At 41.1% G+C, this 20,332-nt stretch overlaps 1 protein-coding gene across 7 annotated transcripts in view; it reads right to left on the bottom strand.

Moving 5' to 3' along the window:
* Positions 1-20,332, bottom strand: part of WDR59 (WD repeat domain 59) — a 68,719-nt gene that overhangs the window by 919 nt on the left and 47,468 nt on the right. For 3 of the 7 annotated variants that reach the window (XM_027843229.1, XM_027843230.1, XM_027843233.1), the window contains 9 exons: positions 20,149-20,302; positions 12,275-12,408; positions 11,456-11,537; positions 8,202-8,314; positions 6,732-6,879; positions 6,549-6,621; positions 5,349-5,475; positions 4,628-4,770; positions 3,091-3,949 (listed from right to left, as the gene is read on the bottom strand). In XM_027843229.1, coding sequence (XP_027699030.1) covers positions 3,714-3,949; positions 4,628-4,770; positions 5,349-5,475; positions 6,549-6,621; positions 6,732-6,879; positions 8,202-8,314; positions 11,456-11,537; positions 12,275-12,408; positions 20,149-20,302 — 1,210 coding nt within the window. In that variant the 3' untranslated portion in view covers positions 3,091-3,713. The other 4 variants (XR_003567421.1, XM_027843232.1, XM_027843234.1 and 1 more) reach the window with 4 other exon arrangements.

The following is a 20,332-nucleotide window of genomic DNA, read 5'->3' as shown; positions in this document are numbered from 1 at the left end:
TCTTTCGGGCAGGACCCAGGTGTTGTGATTTTGGGATTCCAGGACCCCTAACCTCTAGACCTCATCAACAACAGCCGTGGTGGAGGAAAATTCCAATGGCATGCCTGAATACCTGATTCTAATGACAAATACTTTATCCTCCCAAAGCTGTCATCACTAAATCATACTTGCTACCAAGATGAAATTCTTGTGCAACCAGAAGTGAAACTAAGCCAGATCCAAAACCTAAGTCTACTTCCCTATAACTAAACAATACTTCCAAACTCTCATCCTCCTTAGGAAACCCGACAATTCTCTTTTTAGATGGTAAACTGCTAAGGTACTGGTTGTCTACACAACTTACTTTACAAAACATAAGTGGGTATGAAATTAATGCTATTTAATGCGGCTGGTACTCCTGCTATCAAAGGATGTCACAGAAAACAGTATGGTTTTCCCACCTACTGCATTCAGGGGAAATCACTGCCTTCAAAATCTGGTACACTATTACTAGGCTGCTTATATATTTTTGTTTTCTAGAAAAAAAAATGAACTTTTCAAAATGTTATTGGCTTTTAATATATGAGAACTGTTAAGAGATGCACCACACCTCTTTTTTCAAACCAGCAGCAAATAAAAGTAACCTACGAGGAATCAATCAGTAAATGCCACAGCCAAACATATCCTCCATCATTTTTACAGAGAATTCCCCCAAATATATGTTCCAGCACAGGGCTGACAGCTGGACTCCAAAGCTGTTGTGAAGCTCTCACATGGTGACATGATTTTCCCTTCTTTTCCTTTTCTTTTGCTGTATTAATTGCATAATTGTGCAAATGAGAAGACTATGGCCAAGACCCTTTGCCTGAGGGGATAAATTGGTTTATGAGAACTCCCTACTAGCACAGTTCCCCTGGGATATGTTTCAATAGAAACCTTGGGAGGAGGAGGAAAGGGACCAGTGTGTACCTAAACCCTTGCTAACCTGCTGAGCTGAAATCACAGATGTGAAGACTACAAGGGGAGCTGGCTTTTCAGGGGCTGGGGGTAAGGGTGAAACTCACATATGAATCACACCTTTCACATGTCCCATTCAGTCCCAGCTGGTGGCTGCACAATTAGTTACTTCCTCTGAGGATGTTACAGGAGCCCCAGAATTGGACATTTCTCAAAGCTTCTCTCTTTGAAAACTGTATGAGGAAACAGAGAAATCCCACCTCAGGCCCAGCTGGGGAGGCAGTAGCCTTGTGGCTACTTCTAGAACCATGGGAAGGGAAGGCTAGAGGCCTCAGGCTTCTCTGAAAGGGCTGCTGGGGGCAGCTGCCTGGCCTAGACACCCGTCATTTGCTTCTGGCACCGCACCTTGGGTGTCTAGAGTACTCCTGGCCCTTCCCTGATTCTGGGGGAAGATGCTCATTTCTGTATAGCAAAGGGTATGCAAAAAAGCAACATGAACCACGCCTAGGCAAGATTTCCAAAGGGGACATGGCAGCAATTTGTTTACATGTCAAATTAGGCCCAACTGTCTCAATCACACTCCACCTAGGCAAAAACAGACCCTGTATGTGGGGTGCCCTCTCTACAGGCCAGGTAGGGACCCCACATGCCCTATTTCTTTCTTCTTTTGTTCTCTCAGTTTAACTGTATTTTCAAAAATAAGCATCACTCCATCACTGGAGGGAAGAATAGGCATTCGGGATCAGACAATGAGAATTTTTAGCCCCAAACTGTTTATATCCTTCTGAGAAGACCGCTCTACTATTCTGAAAGAGAGAGGGAGGCTGGGGGAGGGGAGGAGAGAGAGCACCACTATGACAAGCACTCAATGATTCAGCATAAGTGAAGGGAGAAGTTTTAAATATATGAACATTTCTAGAAAGTTAGGAATCTCAACTGTGGAATGTGACAAATTCTGAAAGGAATTTCCACTTTTAAAGGCAAGAGAAAGAAGAGAGAATTATTTCTTTTAACTTTAAATTCCTTAGCACACAATTATAACAACAGACACACAAGATTTTAACAAAACTTGATTTGGGGTTTGTTTTTTTAAAAACAACTTCAGAAGGAAGGACTTCTACATAACAACATACTTATAAACAAAAAATACATTTGATTCTTGATAGGAACAGAGAGACAAACTTTCACATTAGACTAAGCAACCTGGAGGCGGGAAAGTGTTTTTTCCTCTGTGCAACCTGGGATTCCATTAGGAAATGTGATGGATCCTTTGTCCTCTGTGCAAATTTCAGACAGTCACTGCATTGTGTGTTCAGCTACCGGAGGCTCTCATTTGTTACTGCCAATGATAAAACTGCACAGACAAGAGAAAAGCACATTTGAAAGGAACTCCTGGTCTTTTTGACTTCTTGGCATCCCCAATGCTCCTGGCTCTGCCAACTTTTTTTATGTTCCCTGCTGGGGAGGCCAAAAGTCTAGAAGGATGCAGGTGCGCTGGCAACTTGGCTAAGTTTAGAGTCCTGTTAAAAAAGCCAGTCTTCAAGCTGTGACAAAGACTGGAGCTTGTTTCTTTAAGGCACAGTTAGTCCAAAGCATGGTCACAGATGCTTGAGTATCATTTATAAAAATGTTTCAAGCCATGGAATTGTATTCATATTAATTAAACCAACATCTATTTGGAGCTGTAAACTTTCAGGTTTTGCTTGACTGACTGAAAAGTGAATTTTCTCAACAGAAATATTTGCTAAGTAAGGGCCTCCCTTCCCAGGCCCACTTAGGCTGTGTAAAAACCTAGTAAGCGGAGTCAGGGATGAGGAAGGGTGAAAGGGAAAAAAGCATTTAAGAGGACAGGCAAGCACCTTAATCACATCCACCTGGGATGTCACTTTGCATAAAGTTCAAAACAAATGACACCAACAGAAAGATGGAGAAAACTGCTCCAGGTGCCATCACATCATCTTCATCTTCATTCAGAGAAGGAACAGGGTATTTCTCTTAGAAACATTCTTCCATCTTCATTTACTAAGTGAAATTATTTTCTGAGGTCAGATTCCCACAGAAGCAAACCAGCACTTTCTCTCACACAGCCTAAGAATTTAGTTTGATCTTTTTATAGCAACTTTAGTTAACAACAAGTAGGAAAATCATACATGCTCCATTAAAATGTTATTTAATTCTTTATCTTACACAATTACCAGAATTTTACTGGCCAAGAAATAGCAGCTCAAAAATAAAAACCATCTTAAAAATCCTTAAGTATATCACATATTCATAATTTAAATGTCATAGCTTAAAGGTCACTGCCCATCAGCTCATTAAATGCACAATCAAGCTTCCAAAGCCACTGCCAGGAAAGAACCACTTTTCAATTCAATGAACAGTTACAGTCAGCAGGCTGAGAAGATGGTCCTTTGGGTCTGGCTTTGGTCTCTTTTCTTTGTTCTGGTCCTGCTTGGCATCAGGAAGGACATCAACCCTGATAAGCCCTGGCCCTGTAAGCCAGTGCTCTTCTCCAAGAAAACCTCCAATGTGCTGGCTCCCCTGAGCTGAGAACACATGATGCACTGCTTTATGTCTGACTCAACTTCCTTCGAGTGGTGACCACTGCCAGCAGCAGACAAGCTGGGAAGGAATCCCAAAAAAAGCAGCCAGGTCAGAAAGGAGGTCGGTGAATGAGACTACCATTTCCGGGGAGGCACAGAGATTCCAGTCCCAGCAGGGAGTGAGATCCCTGGGCTTTTGTGGGGTCTGCCACAAAGTGTCCACAGCCTGTGATTTCAAAATGTACTCTCAAGCAGGCAGTGGCATCCACACCCGGTGGGACACACCTCCTGGGTGCGAAACCATTCCATCATGTGGCTGGTGTGCCCGCCATGTCCACAGGTCAGGCAAAAGTTGGAGGAGCCTCTCACTGCCACATGGCAGATGGCACACTGAAACGTGAATCCCTTGCAGATGGCACACTGGGTTCCACGAACCTCACTCCGGCAGTGACTGCAATACACACCAAACTCTACAAATGGTTTCAGATGAGAGAAAAAATGAAGTAACAATGTTAGTTTTTTTCATAGGATTTTTGCTCATTTGTTTGTCTGGCTGGTTCAGACCTGTGATTTCACTGGTGTAGGGAACTTTCAGGGGGAAAGTGCCCTGTATCAATCAGATCTGGAGCCCTGACAACTGAGGGGATTTTCTTGGAGTGTTTCAGAAGCAGGATTGAACCTAGATGTTCCCTGACTTCAAGGCCAGAGAGAGAGGTATAGTCCACCACACTGGCTGCGTCTGGGATTAGTTCTAATGAAAAAGGAACTGATCATTGTAGAGCTGGGATATGTTTACCTGAGGACCCCATTAACACTTCAGATAACAAAGCTGATCAGTATTTTGAATTGTTTCCAGCTCTTTCTGTTAGGTAATCAAATGAGCAAGGCTCTTAAAAATGTTGCTAGTTATAAACAGTATTTGAACCAATAAGAGATGTTGCTGCCTGCTAGTACCTTCTAATAAAATTGAAGAGGGGCTTACTGCCCCCAAGTTTTCATAAGCTCAGTGAAGAAACTTTAAAAATGTCAAAGTTCAGCTTATAAATAGGAAAGTGATCATTTATTCTAGGATTTAAGCACTGAGCAATATAAATTAGAGGAATATGTCAGACAATGAAGAGGATGAGATTGAAATCCACAGCACTCACCAATTCCCTTATGAGGGTCAGGAGGGCAGGACACAAACTTTAAGACTTCAGCTCGTTTCTCTCTCAGACCCCAACGATAAAGGATTTCTCCATAACATTTCTTAAAATCATCAAACTGCTGAGTATTGGCAGGGTCAAGGATCCTGGAGAAAATTCATACATTCTTCTGTTGGTTGCCACCCCCCTCCACCCCCAATAAAGACTAAAAGAGTAAGCATCATATACCCATAGTGGTCAAAGAGCCTTTTGAATATAAATCAGTGTCTTCCCTGAGTTATAGGACAGGTGCATGGAGAAAGAGCAGGCTCTGAGCTACCCCAGGTATTTGATAAGGTCCCACAAATGGTGATTTTTTTTTTTCTGTTCTCTAGGGAAAAACATGCCAAGTAGAATCTTTAATATCCACGTGTAACAAAGAAAACTACTGTTTCTACCTCTCACCACCCAGCCCTCTACAGTAAAGTTGCTGAACATTCCTCTCTGAGAGTGAGGACCCTGATTTTAGGAAATTTGGGGATTCCATAAAAGTGAAAATTAGATCACAGGCTCTAGTCATCTCCAGTAACAAGAAGATGACTTTTCTGACATGATATTAAGGCGTTCAGGACTTAGATATCAGATGGTGGAGTGGCAACATACGTTTCCGACAACAGTGAGTACAACTGTTTTAAGGCCTTGGATACCAGAGAAAAGTAGAGATCTCAACGGAGACAGGGACTACCTTTTATTCTTGTCATGCTGGTCTCGTTCCCGCTCACGAGGGTCACTGTAAGTCAAACTCCCAAAGCGTAATTCATCAGGTGAGGACTCTCCCCAGGGTGAAGATGCATGTTCTGTTTCCCTACCCACTTTAGCAAAGTCAAAAAGACAAAGGACGAAAATAATCTGAAAACTGGCTCATTAACATAGTGGGTCTAATTCACGACCTGCAGTGTGGGAAAGTCAGAGACCTACCATTAAAGAACTATCCCATCTCGGGCTTGGTTTCCCCATTTATCATTAAGACAACCTTACAATTAAGAAAATAGACACACCTACTCATTTACAGAAGAGGGGCGCTCACAGGTGAGTTAGCAGGCAGCGGCAGAAGAAGGCAGGTAGGTGGAGGGTATGGTTTAGGGTTGTTGGATCGAAGGCTAGAAAAGCCCCATTACACATTTTTATGTGACTGATGCAGACAAAAGGAAACAAAACAAGGGCCAACAGCTGCCAAGAAGTCTCTCTGTAGAGAAACTTCACTTAGAGAGACAAATACCTAAAGCCTATAGACTCACTGCAATATGGTTTTCTTATTTTAAAAGGACTTTCAGTGTAGATGAATTCTAGGAGAAAATGAAATGCACAATGAACAATATGATGAGGATTTTTTTTTTAAGATTAATTTTTAGTTTTCAACATTCGTTTTTATAAGATTTTGAGTTCTAAATTTTCTTCCCCTCCCCAAGATGGCATGCAATCTGATATGGGCTATACATATACAATCAGATTAAACATATTTCCACATTAGTTATATTGTGTTTGTTTGTTTGTTTTTTTGTTTTAGGCAATTCAGGTTAAGTGACTTGCCCAGGGTCACACATCTAGTAAGTGTCAAGGGCTTGGTCTGAGACTGAATTTGAACTCAAGTCCTCCTGACTTCATGGCTGGTGCTCTGTCCACTGCGCCACCTAGCTGCCCCATTAGTTATATTGTGAAAGAAGAATCAGAACAAAAGGGGACAACCATGAGAAAGAAAATACAAAAAAAGTAAAAATAGTATGCTTTGGTCTGCATTCAGACTCCATAGTTCTTTCTCTGGATATGGATTGCATTTTCCATATGATGAGTATTTCAATCAAATAAAGGTTGTGAATTAGCAATTTTGCACATGCCCTTTATGATTCTGGAAATACAGCCCTGGTTATGTCATTTACATGCCTACCTATATTCCATCCACCAGTGTTGAGTCCTGGGTCTGACATACTCGAGCAAGAGCCAGAGGAAGTAAAGCTAGGCTGCCAGGAAGGAAGACAACAACAAAAATTATCAGGACGGTAAAGGCACCACCCTGGTGGTCATGTCATTTAGTCAAAATGAGCACTAACCAAGAAGTCAATATACTTACATATCGGCTGTGGGACACAAGGTTAGAAGAGCGATTGGGAAAAAGTCCAAAGGGGTTCAGGATTCCCTGTGGCCTGGACTGTGCTTCAAATACACTACAAAGCATGGCTAGTGTTTGGACATCCCGGAGCTGACAGTAATGGGCCAGCCTAGGGAAAGCAGAAGAGATAATGAACCAAGGCAGAAACTGAAAAAAGGGTAATACAGAGAGTTTTGGCAAGAGATGAATTCAATCTCATAATGACTCATGAATTTTCACATCAGCTATAAGATATTCTGATTTTAAACTTAATGGCAAGAACTGAGGCTTTCCATAGGTCAAATGGTTTGCTTTTTGATCTAAATATGGAGTAGAATATAGTGCCATTCAGGGTTACACATGACTGAGACATAGTTCTGATGGGTTCTACCTAGTTTTCCATTAATGCTTCAAAAATTCTAGTGTTTCATATTCAAATGTTAAGCCCAGTTATCTAGTGCAAATCTGGGATGTCTGCAACTTGTGATCAAATTTTGGTAAACATTTATTTTGAGGCAGACAATTCTTTCTGGTTTCCTATTATTTCCATCACGGGACCTACTCTAAAGCAATTGAGAAGTCAGCTGAAGGGGAACCAAGCAGCCATTTGGGCTCAACGAGCTTTAAAGAAGCCCTAGGGTAGAGCTCAAAGTCTATCCTAATAGGAAAGAGCAAATACTGTGCTACCAAAATGCCCTTGCACTAGAATATTAAAGGAAAGACCATAAGGCCCTTGCTCTGAGAATAAATAATGACAGCAGTGATACCTTACAGGGTTTAGCCTTTTATAATTACAAAGTTCTCACATATCTCATTTAAGTTCTACAGATATCTTGTAAGATAGGCAGAGCAGGTAGTAATCTTCCCATTTTACAAAAGAGATAATAAACAATTGGTATTAGTCTAGAATCTAATCTCAATTAGGTAAAGCAAGATGTAGCCTGCAGAAATGGATAGAATGTCTTCACAATGCTGAGGCGTCAGTCAGCTTGTCAGTTGGGGACTCTGCTCAAGAAATATCATATGGCTAAGTCTTATCAAATCTCCATTTTATCAGATTAAAGTGCCATGAACTTAACACAGACTCAGTGCTCTGAAGCAATCTGACTGACCATCAAGGAGTAAACTGGAGAAAGGAGCTGCCAGCAGCGACTCCCAAAGCCATTTTCCATTGTAACAGCGGCCTAGCAGTTCTATACAATGGAACGTTCCACTTCAAGAGGTCTCGAGTCTGCATTATTAGGATGAGGCAGCTATGGGCCAAACAAAAATCTTCAAAGTACACATGTATATGAGGAGGAGCTTCTTCCTCATAAAGAAACAGATCTTATCCTATATGTTTTTTCTTAACCAGTGTCATGGAAACTAGATTAATATGTTTTAATGAACAGATTCCTTCAACCCCATTACAACCCTATAACTTCTCACAACTTTCAGCTTTTAAAAACCTACAGGGACTCCAATAGTTGTCGTCCAAATGGATGTCGGGCCCACGGTGTTTCCAAATCTGGATCAGATTTTGGGCCTAGGCAAAGATCAGTAGCTACTGTAGCCAGTGACCAAACCTGGAAAGATCAAAGAAACACATCTGAATATAACCAAGTGAGGATGCGACTAGAGGCAATGAAAAAAAAACTCATCTACTTTCCAAGGATATACAAGTAGTTTAATTAACCCTCATTAACTAAGCTGAGGCTAGATGATTCAGTGCCCCTACAACAATGAACAGTTGATTTAACCCCATTACATGTTATTTCGTTTTGTCTTACACTGTTTAAGACAGCTGTTCATGACTTGGATGAAAGCATAGATGATATGCTTATCAAACTGGCAGATAACCCAAAGCTAGGATAGGAGCGAGAGCTGGCTAACCAACTAGGTGAAAGGCAGGCTTCAAAAAGTTCTTGACAAGCTGGGACACTGGGCCAGTCTGAATAGGATAATTCCATTTTGATTAATTAAAAGGATTAACCTCACAGGTACTAGATAGAGGAGAGATGGCCAGACCTCAGTACCTCAACACTATGTTGAGTGATGTTGTGTGATGGAAGGTAAGAAAGCCAATACTGTCAATCTTAGGTTGTACTTAGAACATCCAGGCAGAACATTCAGGAATAAAGAGGGCAGAAGCCTGCTCTCCTTAGCTCTATGGAGGATGATGGTTAGCTTTGGGCACTACATTTAAAGAAGGACACTAAGAAGTAGGAAAGCATCCCATATGGTAGTGGACAGGATGAAGGGCTATCAGTTCATACCACATGAGGATCAGCTAAAAGACCTGGGGATGGTTCGTGTAGAGAAGAGAAGACTGGGGGTGGGGGTTCATAACCTGGGGTCTGTGACCTTGTTTTCTTTTTAAACATTTTGATAAATATATTTCAACACAATGAGCCTCCTTTGTGGCATTCCATGTATTTCATACACTGAATAACATTATTCTAAGAAGGGGTCCACAGGCTTCACCAGACTGCCAAACAGCCCAGGACACAAAAAAATTCTCAGCTATCCCTAACTTAGGGAAAGAATGACAGATGTCTTTAAAATTTTAAATAAAGGGCTATCACGTAGAAGAGAGATCGATTTGTTTAGTTTGGCCCTAGAAAAAAGAACCAGGAGCAATGAGCAGAAGTGAGAGAGAGAGGCAAGTTTTGGAACAATCAGAGCTATCTCTAAGTGGCCTCAAGAGTTAGCTGGATCTACGTCACTGAGGAAAAAAAGGCTCAATAGCCACTCAGCGTGAATCCTGTAAGGCTACTGAAGTCTCTTCCAAAAGTCATATTCTGGGATTCTTTTCTACACTCCTCCTGCTGCCTCTTTTGGGTCCTTAGGTAATCTGGAAATGACATGTGGATTCCTCGTTTGGGATCTCCCTGGCAGTTCATATTTCATTTGGAAATTTAGGTTGTTTTTACTGCATTTATCTCAAAGTACCAATCATGAAGAACTCTGCTGTATTACTTGTAATCACAACTTATTCTCTCACTTTGAACAAAGCTGGGGTATTTGGATGTGAATTTCCTTTTTGCTCACATCAAGCTGAGGGAATGCCTCCATAACTGTCAGCTTATAGTGTCCAGACATGTCCCTGATAATCAATTAGTAAAATTTTATTCCATTTTTATTGTGTATAAAGCACAGTAGTAGATCTGGATAAGTACAAAACAAAGTCTCTGCCCTCCCCTCAAGGAGGCTATTTTGTACACATACCATATTTATTGACAGGTGGATATGTTGCCTCTCCCTTGCAGGATGTAAATTCCTTGAGGACAGGGACTATATCACTTTTGCATTTGTAACCCCAGAACCTGGGACTGGGCCTGGCACAGAGTTGGCACTTAATTACTGATTAACTGATGATCAAACACGTAAAAACAAATGGCAAATAATGCCTCAGTTTATGTAAAGTCAATTATAGATGTATGAACATTTATATATACAAAAGAGTTAAAGAAATTGTTATTTGCTAAAATGAGAAAATGAGATATGGGGGGGGGGAGGAATTATCTAAAATTTGCATTCACCGATCATATACCCGACACTCATTATTCCAGAGAACTAACACCTGGTTGGAAAGAGGCAGTTATTTTAAGAGAAAACATGCATTTCTATTAGTTCATTAACATCAACAGTTCACTTATGGTAACCACCTAATAGACTTTTGGCAGGAATTTAGTTGCTTATTTTGCTATGAACGATCTTGAATTACTAATAACTTCAGGGGAAACATGCCCTAAAGTCCTCCATTGGAAACAGTGACACAGTCTATTTCTGCAGATCCTCGCTGAGCAAAAGGCATCTGATATCTTTAATGGATGGCTTGAGGCGTAAGTTAAAGGAAATAATGAAAAGATTTTTACAAGTATTTTCACCAACCCGTCATTTCACCAAACTTTATTAAGACAGATAGTAATAGAGACAGATAGAGCAGTTTATCCTGCACAATTCACTCTATCCTAGAACATTACTGAAAACTAAAAGCTGTTAAGAGTCATTCTGCTTCAAAGAAAGACATTCATATCAAGAATAAGCCATGGGAGGGGAAATCAAGTATGTTCTCATCTCAGAATGCTAAGAATCTCTGGGACTGGATCCTCTTAGAAACAGGTTAAACCCATAATTCCTATCACAAATCCCAAAGAGTTAAAACAAATTTAGCAATGTTGGCTAGAGGGCTGTTAGATGTGCTGAATGGGAGGTATTAAGGATTTTTTATTTTAAAAAAGTCAGGGTCTCAGCACTGTTTCTTGTATGGAGTATAGACAAGAAAAAAGTTAAGGTGAACAAGAGTCAAGTGGGAAGTAGCCAGTTCCCCTACAGCCCAACTCCAATACCATGCAAAAGGGTTGTTGTGTAAATGACAAGATTCAACAAGAGAACCTTAGCTAATGACATTCAAGTACAAGATATTGGCCTAGGGGTAAGCTACGAAAAGTAAACAACAAGAAATAGTGCTCACCTTAAAATGTTCAACTTCCTCACATCAAGCACGAAATAGGAGAAAACTGGGAAGGTGCTCAAGTCCTATGTGCTGGCATAGACCATTAAGAAGGATTTTGACATTGCACATTTTAAATGTACATTGTAAATGTAAATTGTACATTTAAAATGTATATTGTACACTTTAAAATGGCACTCAAAAGTGAACAGCCTGTTCAATGAGAAAATCCAGATCCGACGTGCTGTCTCTGCAAAGGGAAAGTCAATACCTGGACAAGATCCTTGCGTCCCACAAGCAAGGCCGAGGCAGCATTCTTCTGACAGGTTTCCTGAATGTCATTAATATTCAGTCTGAAAAGCAAAAAGTTGAATGATTCTTACCAGATGACCTTCCCAAATGAAACACTCCTGGTTTTAAATAGAGACAGACAGACAGAAATACTTGAAGGTGAAGGAGATCCTAGAAATAATTTAGTCATTATTCTGTTTTCATTAAGCCACCTTCTTTTCCTTGATAAACTGAAGCAAAGATCATCTGGGGCTTTATCCAATGTTTAGGAACAGACAGGGAGCTAGACTGCAACCACTCACTACTCTGGGAAGTCAGAAGAAGCCACAGCTAGGTACCAATATTCCAACCAATTTTTCTGCAGTCTGACCAGAGCTTTCAAGTGATATAAAAACCATGACAACAGACTTTAATGAGAACAGTTTGCATATAAAGTCCCAAAGAATGGGTTTTTGTCATTCAGAATAGAGGAACTGCAGAATAAAATAATAGGTGCAATGTAACCTTAGGGTGGCTAGACGACAATGGATAGAATGCCTGGCCTGGAGTCATTAAGATCTGAATTCAAATCCAGCCTCAGACACATAGTAGCTGTATGACCTTGGGCAAGTCACTTAACCCTGCTTGCTGTTCCTCATCTGTAAAATGAGCTGGAGAAGGAAATGGCAGACCACTCTAGTATCTGCCAAGAAAACCCCCAATGGGGACACGAAGAGTTTGACACAAATGAAAACAACTAAACAATAATGCAATCTTTGATTTCCACGCACATGAAGGACTTCTGGAATTTTCTACTTACATGTAGAGTTCTCCCAGTGACTTGTGTACAGGAAGAAGGCAGGCAATATCCTGGATTATGACTTTTCCAGCAGCTTTGATTGGGCGGTTCCCAGAGTCTGTACCTTCTCGTTTGCTCTTCCATCTCCGTGATTTCTAGGGGAAGAGAAGAAAACATGTTAATGAGAGGTCATAAAGAACGCCAACCTAGAACTGAACAGCTCAGTGGGCTGGGGTCAGTGCCTAGTCTACAAAGACTTTCCAATGCAGCATGCCCATAATAAGACAGCAACTTCTGGAAGTAAAATGATGACAAGGGCAATGAACTCTTGGTCCAAAAATCCCAGAAAGGGTTGTCAATGCCTAGTACAGGACTGGGCACTTAATAGGTGTTTAATGACTGCATACTGATTTTTCCTATGACTGAAGCTAGAACAAAACAGAGCTATATAAAGATAGCAAAAAGCCATCTGAAACAAAAGGACCTAAAAAACTGTTTTAGTTATGTTAATCACTTTAATCAAAGTTCTGTGTTTGAACTGACATCCACTTTTTCTTCCTTCAGTCAATTCCAATAGGATCTGTTGAAACTTTTTATTAGGGCACAATAATGTGGGTTTTGCAATCTGGTCTATGCTGAACAAAATCACCACTCTCACTAGTAGAGGAGAGAAATTAGGCAGCTCAAAATGAGATAGCCTGAATCTTTCCTATTATCATTATTTGTCATTATTTTTACAACTAGTCACCTAAGAATGCCAAAAATGTCTAGGAAGTAGAGAGATTGTGGTGTTGGATATAAAATGCCTCACATGCAATTTAAATGTGGCTATTCGTGTGAAATTTTCATTGCAGTGAGAATAATCAATATATTCTCCCCATCTGGTTTTTTTCAGTAACATTAATCATGACATCAATACTTTATCATACTATAGCCCTTGGGTTAAGTAAGGGTGTGATTATTCCCAGGACAGGAGCACTGGGCATGGAAGTAAACATACATAATGTGGGGATGCATCCTAGTGTTAAAGGACTCTTTATGTTCTTATGAGAACTTAAAAAATAAAACTCTTTATCTACAACTAAGTTCATCTCAACAAAATTTGTCTTTCATTTCTTAAATCACAAGCCAAGTCTACGCCCTTTCTGAGAACTGCTCTCTCTCTCTCCTGCAAGATTCCAGTATGCCTCATTCCTAAAGAAAGACAATCAATTCTTCTTAAGGAATCCTTAAGTGCTACATAAACAACAAAACTCTTAGAACCTAAAGTTAGGTCATGGCAGGTAAATGAAGGAATACCTTGTTTTAAACACCCATGAGATAAAATGGAAGTGCATTATCATTTGGGATCTGAATCCAATTTTTCTGAAGGAACATTTTCCACATTTAACCATAAACAGAATTATGCAGCAATTTCAGAGGAAGATTAGTCCATAATGGCTAGACAGCCCCTCAGTTCTTTCAGCTTTTTCTTAAGCATGTCTCTCTGTGCATGCTGATAAAACTAATTAATATTTCAATGTTCGAACAATGAAATGCATGCAGGTGGAGGAAGTGCCCAAATCCTAAGCAATTAGTATGTTAAAAGGTAACAGACTGTCAGAATAGGCTGGAGCCAGGCAATGTTGACAGCTAGAACATGCACTCGCATGATGTAATAAATACCATTTGACAATACCACACCTCCTAGCATTCATCTATCATCCCTCTGCACAATGACCCCAGAGAGTGCCTCGTTATTTGCTCGAGTGTTTTGTAAGTCAGTTACATGATGAATAGTTAAGCTAATTTTTACTATGATGGCATCCAAATTTCTAAAGACATAGCCCGTGCTGGAGGTTATCCTCTCGTGGGCACTGCTGAACTGGTTCAGATGAGGAGTCAGCTTGCTACCATAACCATAGTAACTGAACATTTCTAAGCTCAAACAGGATCCGTCTAACAACATCCCTCTTTCAAAAGCTAAATATTGGTCAGTTTCATTTAGTCTTCTGTCTTAGATGAGTTTCCTAATAGGCTGTTAAATCAATCTTCCTGGAAGCCAAACCAGATACTTAACATGCTAACATGCTAACTAATATGCTAACATAAATATGCTAATAAATATAAAAATATATTAAAAGAAAATGAAGCACTTAAATATGTGAGCGATACTAATAATGATACACTGGACAGAAATAAATTAACGTTCCACAAGGAAATTGTTTCTACTATTTTATAAGTAGCAAATGTTCTAGAAAACAATGACATTAACTAATTACATGGCAGATTTCTGGCTTCTTAGTTTTCATCAATAAATGAGTCATACCTATTAAAACACGAACTATATGCAGAAAATATCCCATTTGCAAATATACTGGCCAATCTGCAAAATGACAGGTAGTAATAATTACAGCAGTAGGCTTGGAGTTACAAGTAGAAGTGTTAAGTCTGTGCTGAATTCCAATTCCACCTGGTAATCTTGGCCAAATTTAATATGACCTGCCATTATCTGGCATCAGATTCCTCATTTGTTAAATGAAGATAATACTGATGTGTACTGATGACCCTTCCTCCACCCCCCAGGTTGTAAAAGTCAAATGAAAATGTAAATGGAAGCGCTGTGTACCACTCTGCAAATGTGAGCTATTACTATTTCTTCAGTAGGATTGCTTAAGGAGTCTACAGCCTACATAGCATTGTGCATTAAGAGGTTATATTTCAAACTGAGCTCTGCAGCTTCCACAGGTTGCAACTCAAAATGCTGTGATGCCTCTTCATAGTCATCTATTTACTGAATTAGCAGAGCCTGGGCCTAGAGCTCCAGGGACTTCCTGGTTATTCTCTCAGGATCTCAAATCTTCCAGGGCGTTACTTAATTCTTTATTGGAAATGTAGTGCATCCTGGAGGCTTGGAAGACCGCTTTCAGAGTCCAAATCACAGGGGCAGCTGCCTCCAATAATCAATCTATAGAAACCACTATAAGATTCAGTCTTATAATTCAACAATAGGATAACTACATAAAGTTCAGAGATTTTCCTAGATGACTCCACAAGACAAAATATTTATGTATGATATCTCGTTACAAAAAGAGAGGCCAGTTTTTACATGTAATTGGGGAAAAAGAAAATACTAAATAAAATAAAAAAAGAAAGAGAAACCAAGCTTTTAAACAAAGCCGTACAATGGCCAAATAATCTGAAAAGCCAGACAGGCAAGAGCTGTGCTCTGCTGGGGACCTCTGACCTCTGATGGCCGGCTTGAATCTTTTGGCCTCTATTGAATAGTTCAAGTGCCTGCCAAGTGATTAAGCAATTTTCAATGTGCCTTCTACAGTGCTTTGGCAGGTAAGAAATTAAACATTCCATTTCTGCCTTCCTGATTGGATTTTCTCTCTTGATATTTTCTCCCATCACTTTGCAACTTACTTCTGCACTCCTAGCCATCAGAACAAAGCATGGGTTCCTTACTAGACTCCCAGGCCTATAAAGCAATGGCTATCAGCATTTCATGGGGGGTAGACGGTCACTGAAGCCACATACCTTGCATTGCTCCAGTCTCATTCTGACAAGCCTAAATGGAGAATATTTCTAATATTTGATAAAGGACCCAGAATCTCTCTTTTGATTTTTGGAACAACGCATCAGTGGGAGGAAGTGCTCCTACCACAGGGATTCAGAATTAAGGGGAAGACAGATATGGGGAGACAAAGACAAACTGAAAGACATGTGCCAATTACCATGATAACCAACTGAGACCCAATCAGCCATTCTATGCATGTGGAATCAAAGAGTTCACATAATTATGGGGAAGAGAGAAATGGAGTAGGTATCGGGAGAGGGAGGATTGGTGAAAAAAAAAACCACTGAATAATGACCAAAAGCCAGCTCACAATTGTACCACCAGATTGAAGCATGTCATTGTCACCTGAGGTAACAGTGATGCCACTAAATGGGTTAAATGTAAAAACATATAGCCCAAGAATAAGCCGCCAACTGCTTCGTAGTAACCCCAATTAACCCCGCACAATCAGCAAATGGGCCACAACCCAGGCTCTTTTCCAGGCTCCCTCAGAACTGAGGAAATTCAGCAGCCAGGTTGGCTCAGTCAGGGTCTTTCGGAGATGGTGGCTGCAGCAGGGATTCTCGCTGACAGCAGCTAGCAGTAGGGAGATTCACTCTACCAGGGCTGCTGGTGTCAACTTTCTATGTGAAAATGAATATTCATTATTCTTCCATTTTTCTGTACACAGACACACAAACACACACAGACACAATCTATACATATACATTGAGGTGTGTGTAGATTGGCCTTAGAGCCAGCAAGAGCAAGGCTCAAATCTCACCTAGGAGGCGGAGGCATACTGGCTGTGTGACTTCAAGTCCCTCACCCTCTCAGTGCCCCAGGCAAGTCTCTAAGATGGAAAGTGTAGAACAGATGCTGGTGTGCATCGGTAGAGGGCGTTTCCTCATCAGAAACTCCCTACACCAATGAAATCACAGGCTCAGACCAACACACACACACACACACACACACACACACACACACACACACACACACACACTTTCCTCATCTATTCTTGGCACAACTTTTGTCAATTTCAAGGGTGGGACAGAAGGCCAGAAAAAGGTAGATGGTCAACGGGAATGAATTTAAGAGAATGTCTATAAATAAAGATTTTATTATAAGCGATGAGTGAAAAGAATTCTCCCCCTGAAAACTCCCTAAGGAATAGACTGTGATACACCCAGTGCCAGGCAGGGGGTGCACGTATGACCCTCCTTTTCTGAAAGGAGTAAAGCTGCTGAGAGAGGGACAGAGTGGCCGACACCTCTCATACCTTCCTTTGGCTTCCTCCACCCCAAAAGTGGTTTATTTTGAATCTCTCAGAAATAGCATGCATTCAAAGCGACATCATAGTTAGCTAAAATGTTCCAATGGGGGTCATTTCCAAGACACCCAGAATTGGGACCCATGTTCAAAAGTCCATTCAAGGTGTCTGCCAGCATCCCCACTGCCACCATTTGTGTCCCCAATCCCCATCCCCCACCCCCCAAAGTGAAAACAAGTTCATTATCACTGGTTCAGCCTGTTGTTTGGGTTGCTCCAAGCCAGACAGGCGGCATTTTATTCTTGGGCCCTCAGATAGGAGACAGGGTTAGTTAAGGAGAGTATTAGCACAGCGCACAGTACCGGGAAGTCGTTAATTGCTTGTATGGACCAACGTCGCCGGGCAGAGCGAGGAGACATCTGTGCAAGAAAACGTTACACCCAAGAGGAGGGAAGAAAAACACCAAGAAAATTAAAAAGGAAAAATATAGAGTAAAATGAAACTTCTCCATAAATCTGATGGATCAGAAAGTACTGTGATTTACTATAAAATGACAACTGTATTTGTTGAAAAACAAAAACCTAAGCATTCACAGTACTTTGTTCTTTAACCACCCCACTCCCACCCCAATTCCAAACATAATGTCAGTTATAACCGTTATCAGTCAAGACTGCATTTAAAGTTTTGGGAGGCTAGGAGACCACCTACAGAGCCCAGAGAATCTAGGATTCTGACCAATGTCTGTGCAGCTCCAAAGGTCTAAAGAACTCACAGCTCTGAGACATATAAAGATGCCTGGCTACATCTCTAAGTAGAAAGTGGGAGGCTGAGAGAAGAGTCTTCATTACTAAAATGGAGAAGCTCATTCACAGAACTGACATATCTGAGGGTCATAAGCTATACACTTAGGGGATGGACAACAGGGGAATGCCTTGGATAAGCGGAGTCAAAATATTGGCAAGAACCAAAGAGGAGTGGAAGAAGCAAAGAGTAGCAGAGGGTGGCAGTACTCCGCTGGACACCCAGGCTAACAAAATGGCTCACTGACTATGAAACGGGATAAAATGACTGTGGATGGGAAACAGAGACAGTGTTGCTGGATGAGAGCTCCTAATGTTGAGGAGGTGGAAGTCAGTGACTTCAAGGAATCATGAAAGCTTGAGGCCTCACTTACACCTATATGTATGTTATTGTTTTTCAGTCATTTCAATCATGTCTGACTCTCTGTGACCCCATTTGGGATTTTCTTGGCAAAGATACTAGAGTAGTTTGCCATTTCCTTCTCCAGCTCATTTTACAGAGGAAGAAACTGAGGCAATTATGTTAAGTAACTTGCCCAGGGTCACACAGCTAATAAGTGTCTGAGGACAGATTTGAACTCAGGAAGATAAGTTTTCCTGGCTCTAGGCCCGGTGTGCTATCCACTGCACCATCTAGCTGGTTCCCTTCTGGCAACACCTCAGCAAGGCCCCCCCACCTTGGACAAGCAATCTAATGACTTGAGAGCTCCTTCTGCTTTGTAACTCTCTGCTAACATTTTCCCAGGCTTTGAATTCAGTCTCAATCAAAAGCAGAGACCACTGTGTTGTACAGAACAACACTCCAGTCAGTCCTTGGATGAGCTTACACACAAGCACACCCACCCCAAACCCACCAAAGGCAGAGAGCAGCCAGCCAAAAATGGCTCACAAGCTTCCTTTCGAACTTGATCCCCAAAGACTGGGTCTCTTCCCTTCACAAAACTTCATTCTGCAATGGCACTATTCTTTATTCTGATTCCTTCAAGGGGGTCACAGGGAGACTCTACAAGAAAGTAAAAATGCACTGAGAAAGCATGGGCTATAAAAATCAAATAGGGGATTGTTGAACTAGACCTCAGAGAGACTCACAAAAAGGTCAAACAAATGGGAGGTAGGATCAGGAAATCTCTTTTGCAGAAGGGGGCAGCAATGATCCCCAGGAGACGGTGCCCGTGGCCGGACGCCTTGTTGCTATTTAATTTCCTAGACTTTCAGTTTTTTATTTTTCCATGGAAAAGACTAGGCCATTAAACAACAACAACAATAACAACTCTAAGCCCAGCCCTGGTTAAGGGCAATCAGGAAGACGCTCCACTTCTGCTCATCCACTTCCCAGAGAAGCTGTGCCCTCTCCAGCACGGCTCTAAGTTCAGAGATTCCCAACACCTTCAGGCCTTCAACATAATCAGAGGGTCAGTGAGCACCTCAGAAACCCAGGAGCCCTGGCACAAGTTCAAGTGCGTTGTGTACCAAGAAATCCATTTAAATGGCAAATTGGTCTGGCTTTCCTCGAAAACACAAGAACCGTTGGAGCCTAACTTAAAAAAAAGACCTGCTACCTCGTTAGCATTTCTAAGTTTTCATAGCTAAATAGCCTTTAAAACTCTATAATTGTTTTTTATCACCAAGAAGTTTGTGTCCCACTTGAATCTTACAACATTCTTAGCCCTAAAAGTCAGGCTGGGAAAAAAAACTGCCTAAGTGAAATCTGGACCACAAATGCTTTTGCTCAGATTTGACTTGAGACCCACTCCTAATCTGGTCTCAATCTTGTCATAAAAATCATTTCCTGATACATTAGAGAAATCTCCTTCACACAAGAACAAAACAAAACAGGCAAAACTGCCTAACAGAGCAATCAAGATTAATGGCACAGATGCCTCCATTCTGGCCATTCCCCATTTCCTAGGAGAAAGGAAAGACACAAATACTAAGTCTTAGAAACATCAAGGTCTGGAGTCCTTAGAATCACCAGGAGAACAGGTTAGCATAAGGAAAAACCTGAAGCTAACCCACTCTATATAAAGTAGTAAGATAGTTCACAAAATGAATGGAAATGAGTAAGGTTAGATGTGGCGGGAAGGAAGTGGGTTATCCCAAAACACAACAAAAAGTAAACACAGGTCATTAAAATAATGAGAGAAGAGCCAAATCAGCAATCTGTGTGAAAAGTGGTGGTCTTGAGTCAGATTATAAAATGCTGTTGTTGTTACTCAAGTTCCTCAGGGAACAAAAAATTAGGGAAAGCTGACAAAAGCCCAAGTCCATTGGTTCTGAAACTTACCCGTTCCTTATAGTAGAAGGAGCTGATCGAGACCTGCTCCTTCTCACTCCGAGTGGGGCTCCCACCATACAAGCGTAGGTTACCAGGAGCTTCTGTGCGGATTTTCATTGGTGTGATCAAACCACTATGATAGGCAGACAAGGCTGACAGGGACCTGTAATTGAAGATATGGCATTGTTGGAAC

Source organism: Vombatus ursinus, unplaced genomic scaffold, assembly GCF_900497805.2.
Source record: "Vombatus ursinus unplaced genomic scaffold, bare-nosed wombat genome assembly UNPS02014900.1, whole genome shotgun sequence".
NCBI classification, from domain to species: domain Eukaryota; kingdom Metazoa; phylum Chordata; class Mammalia; order Diprotodontia; family Vombatidae; genus Vombatus; species Vombatus ursinus.
This window is presented reverse-complemented; position numbering and strand designations above follow the sequence as displayed.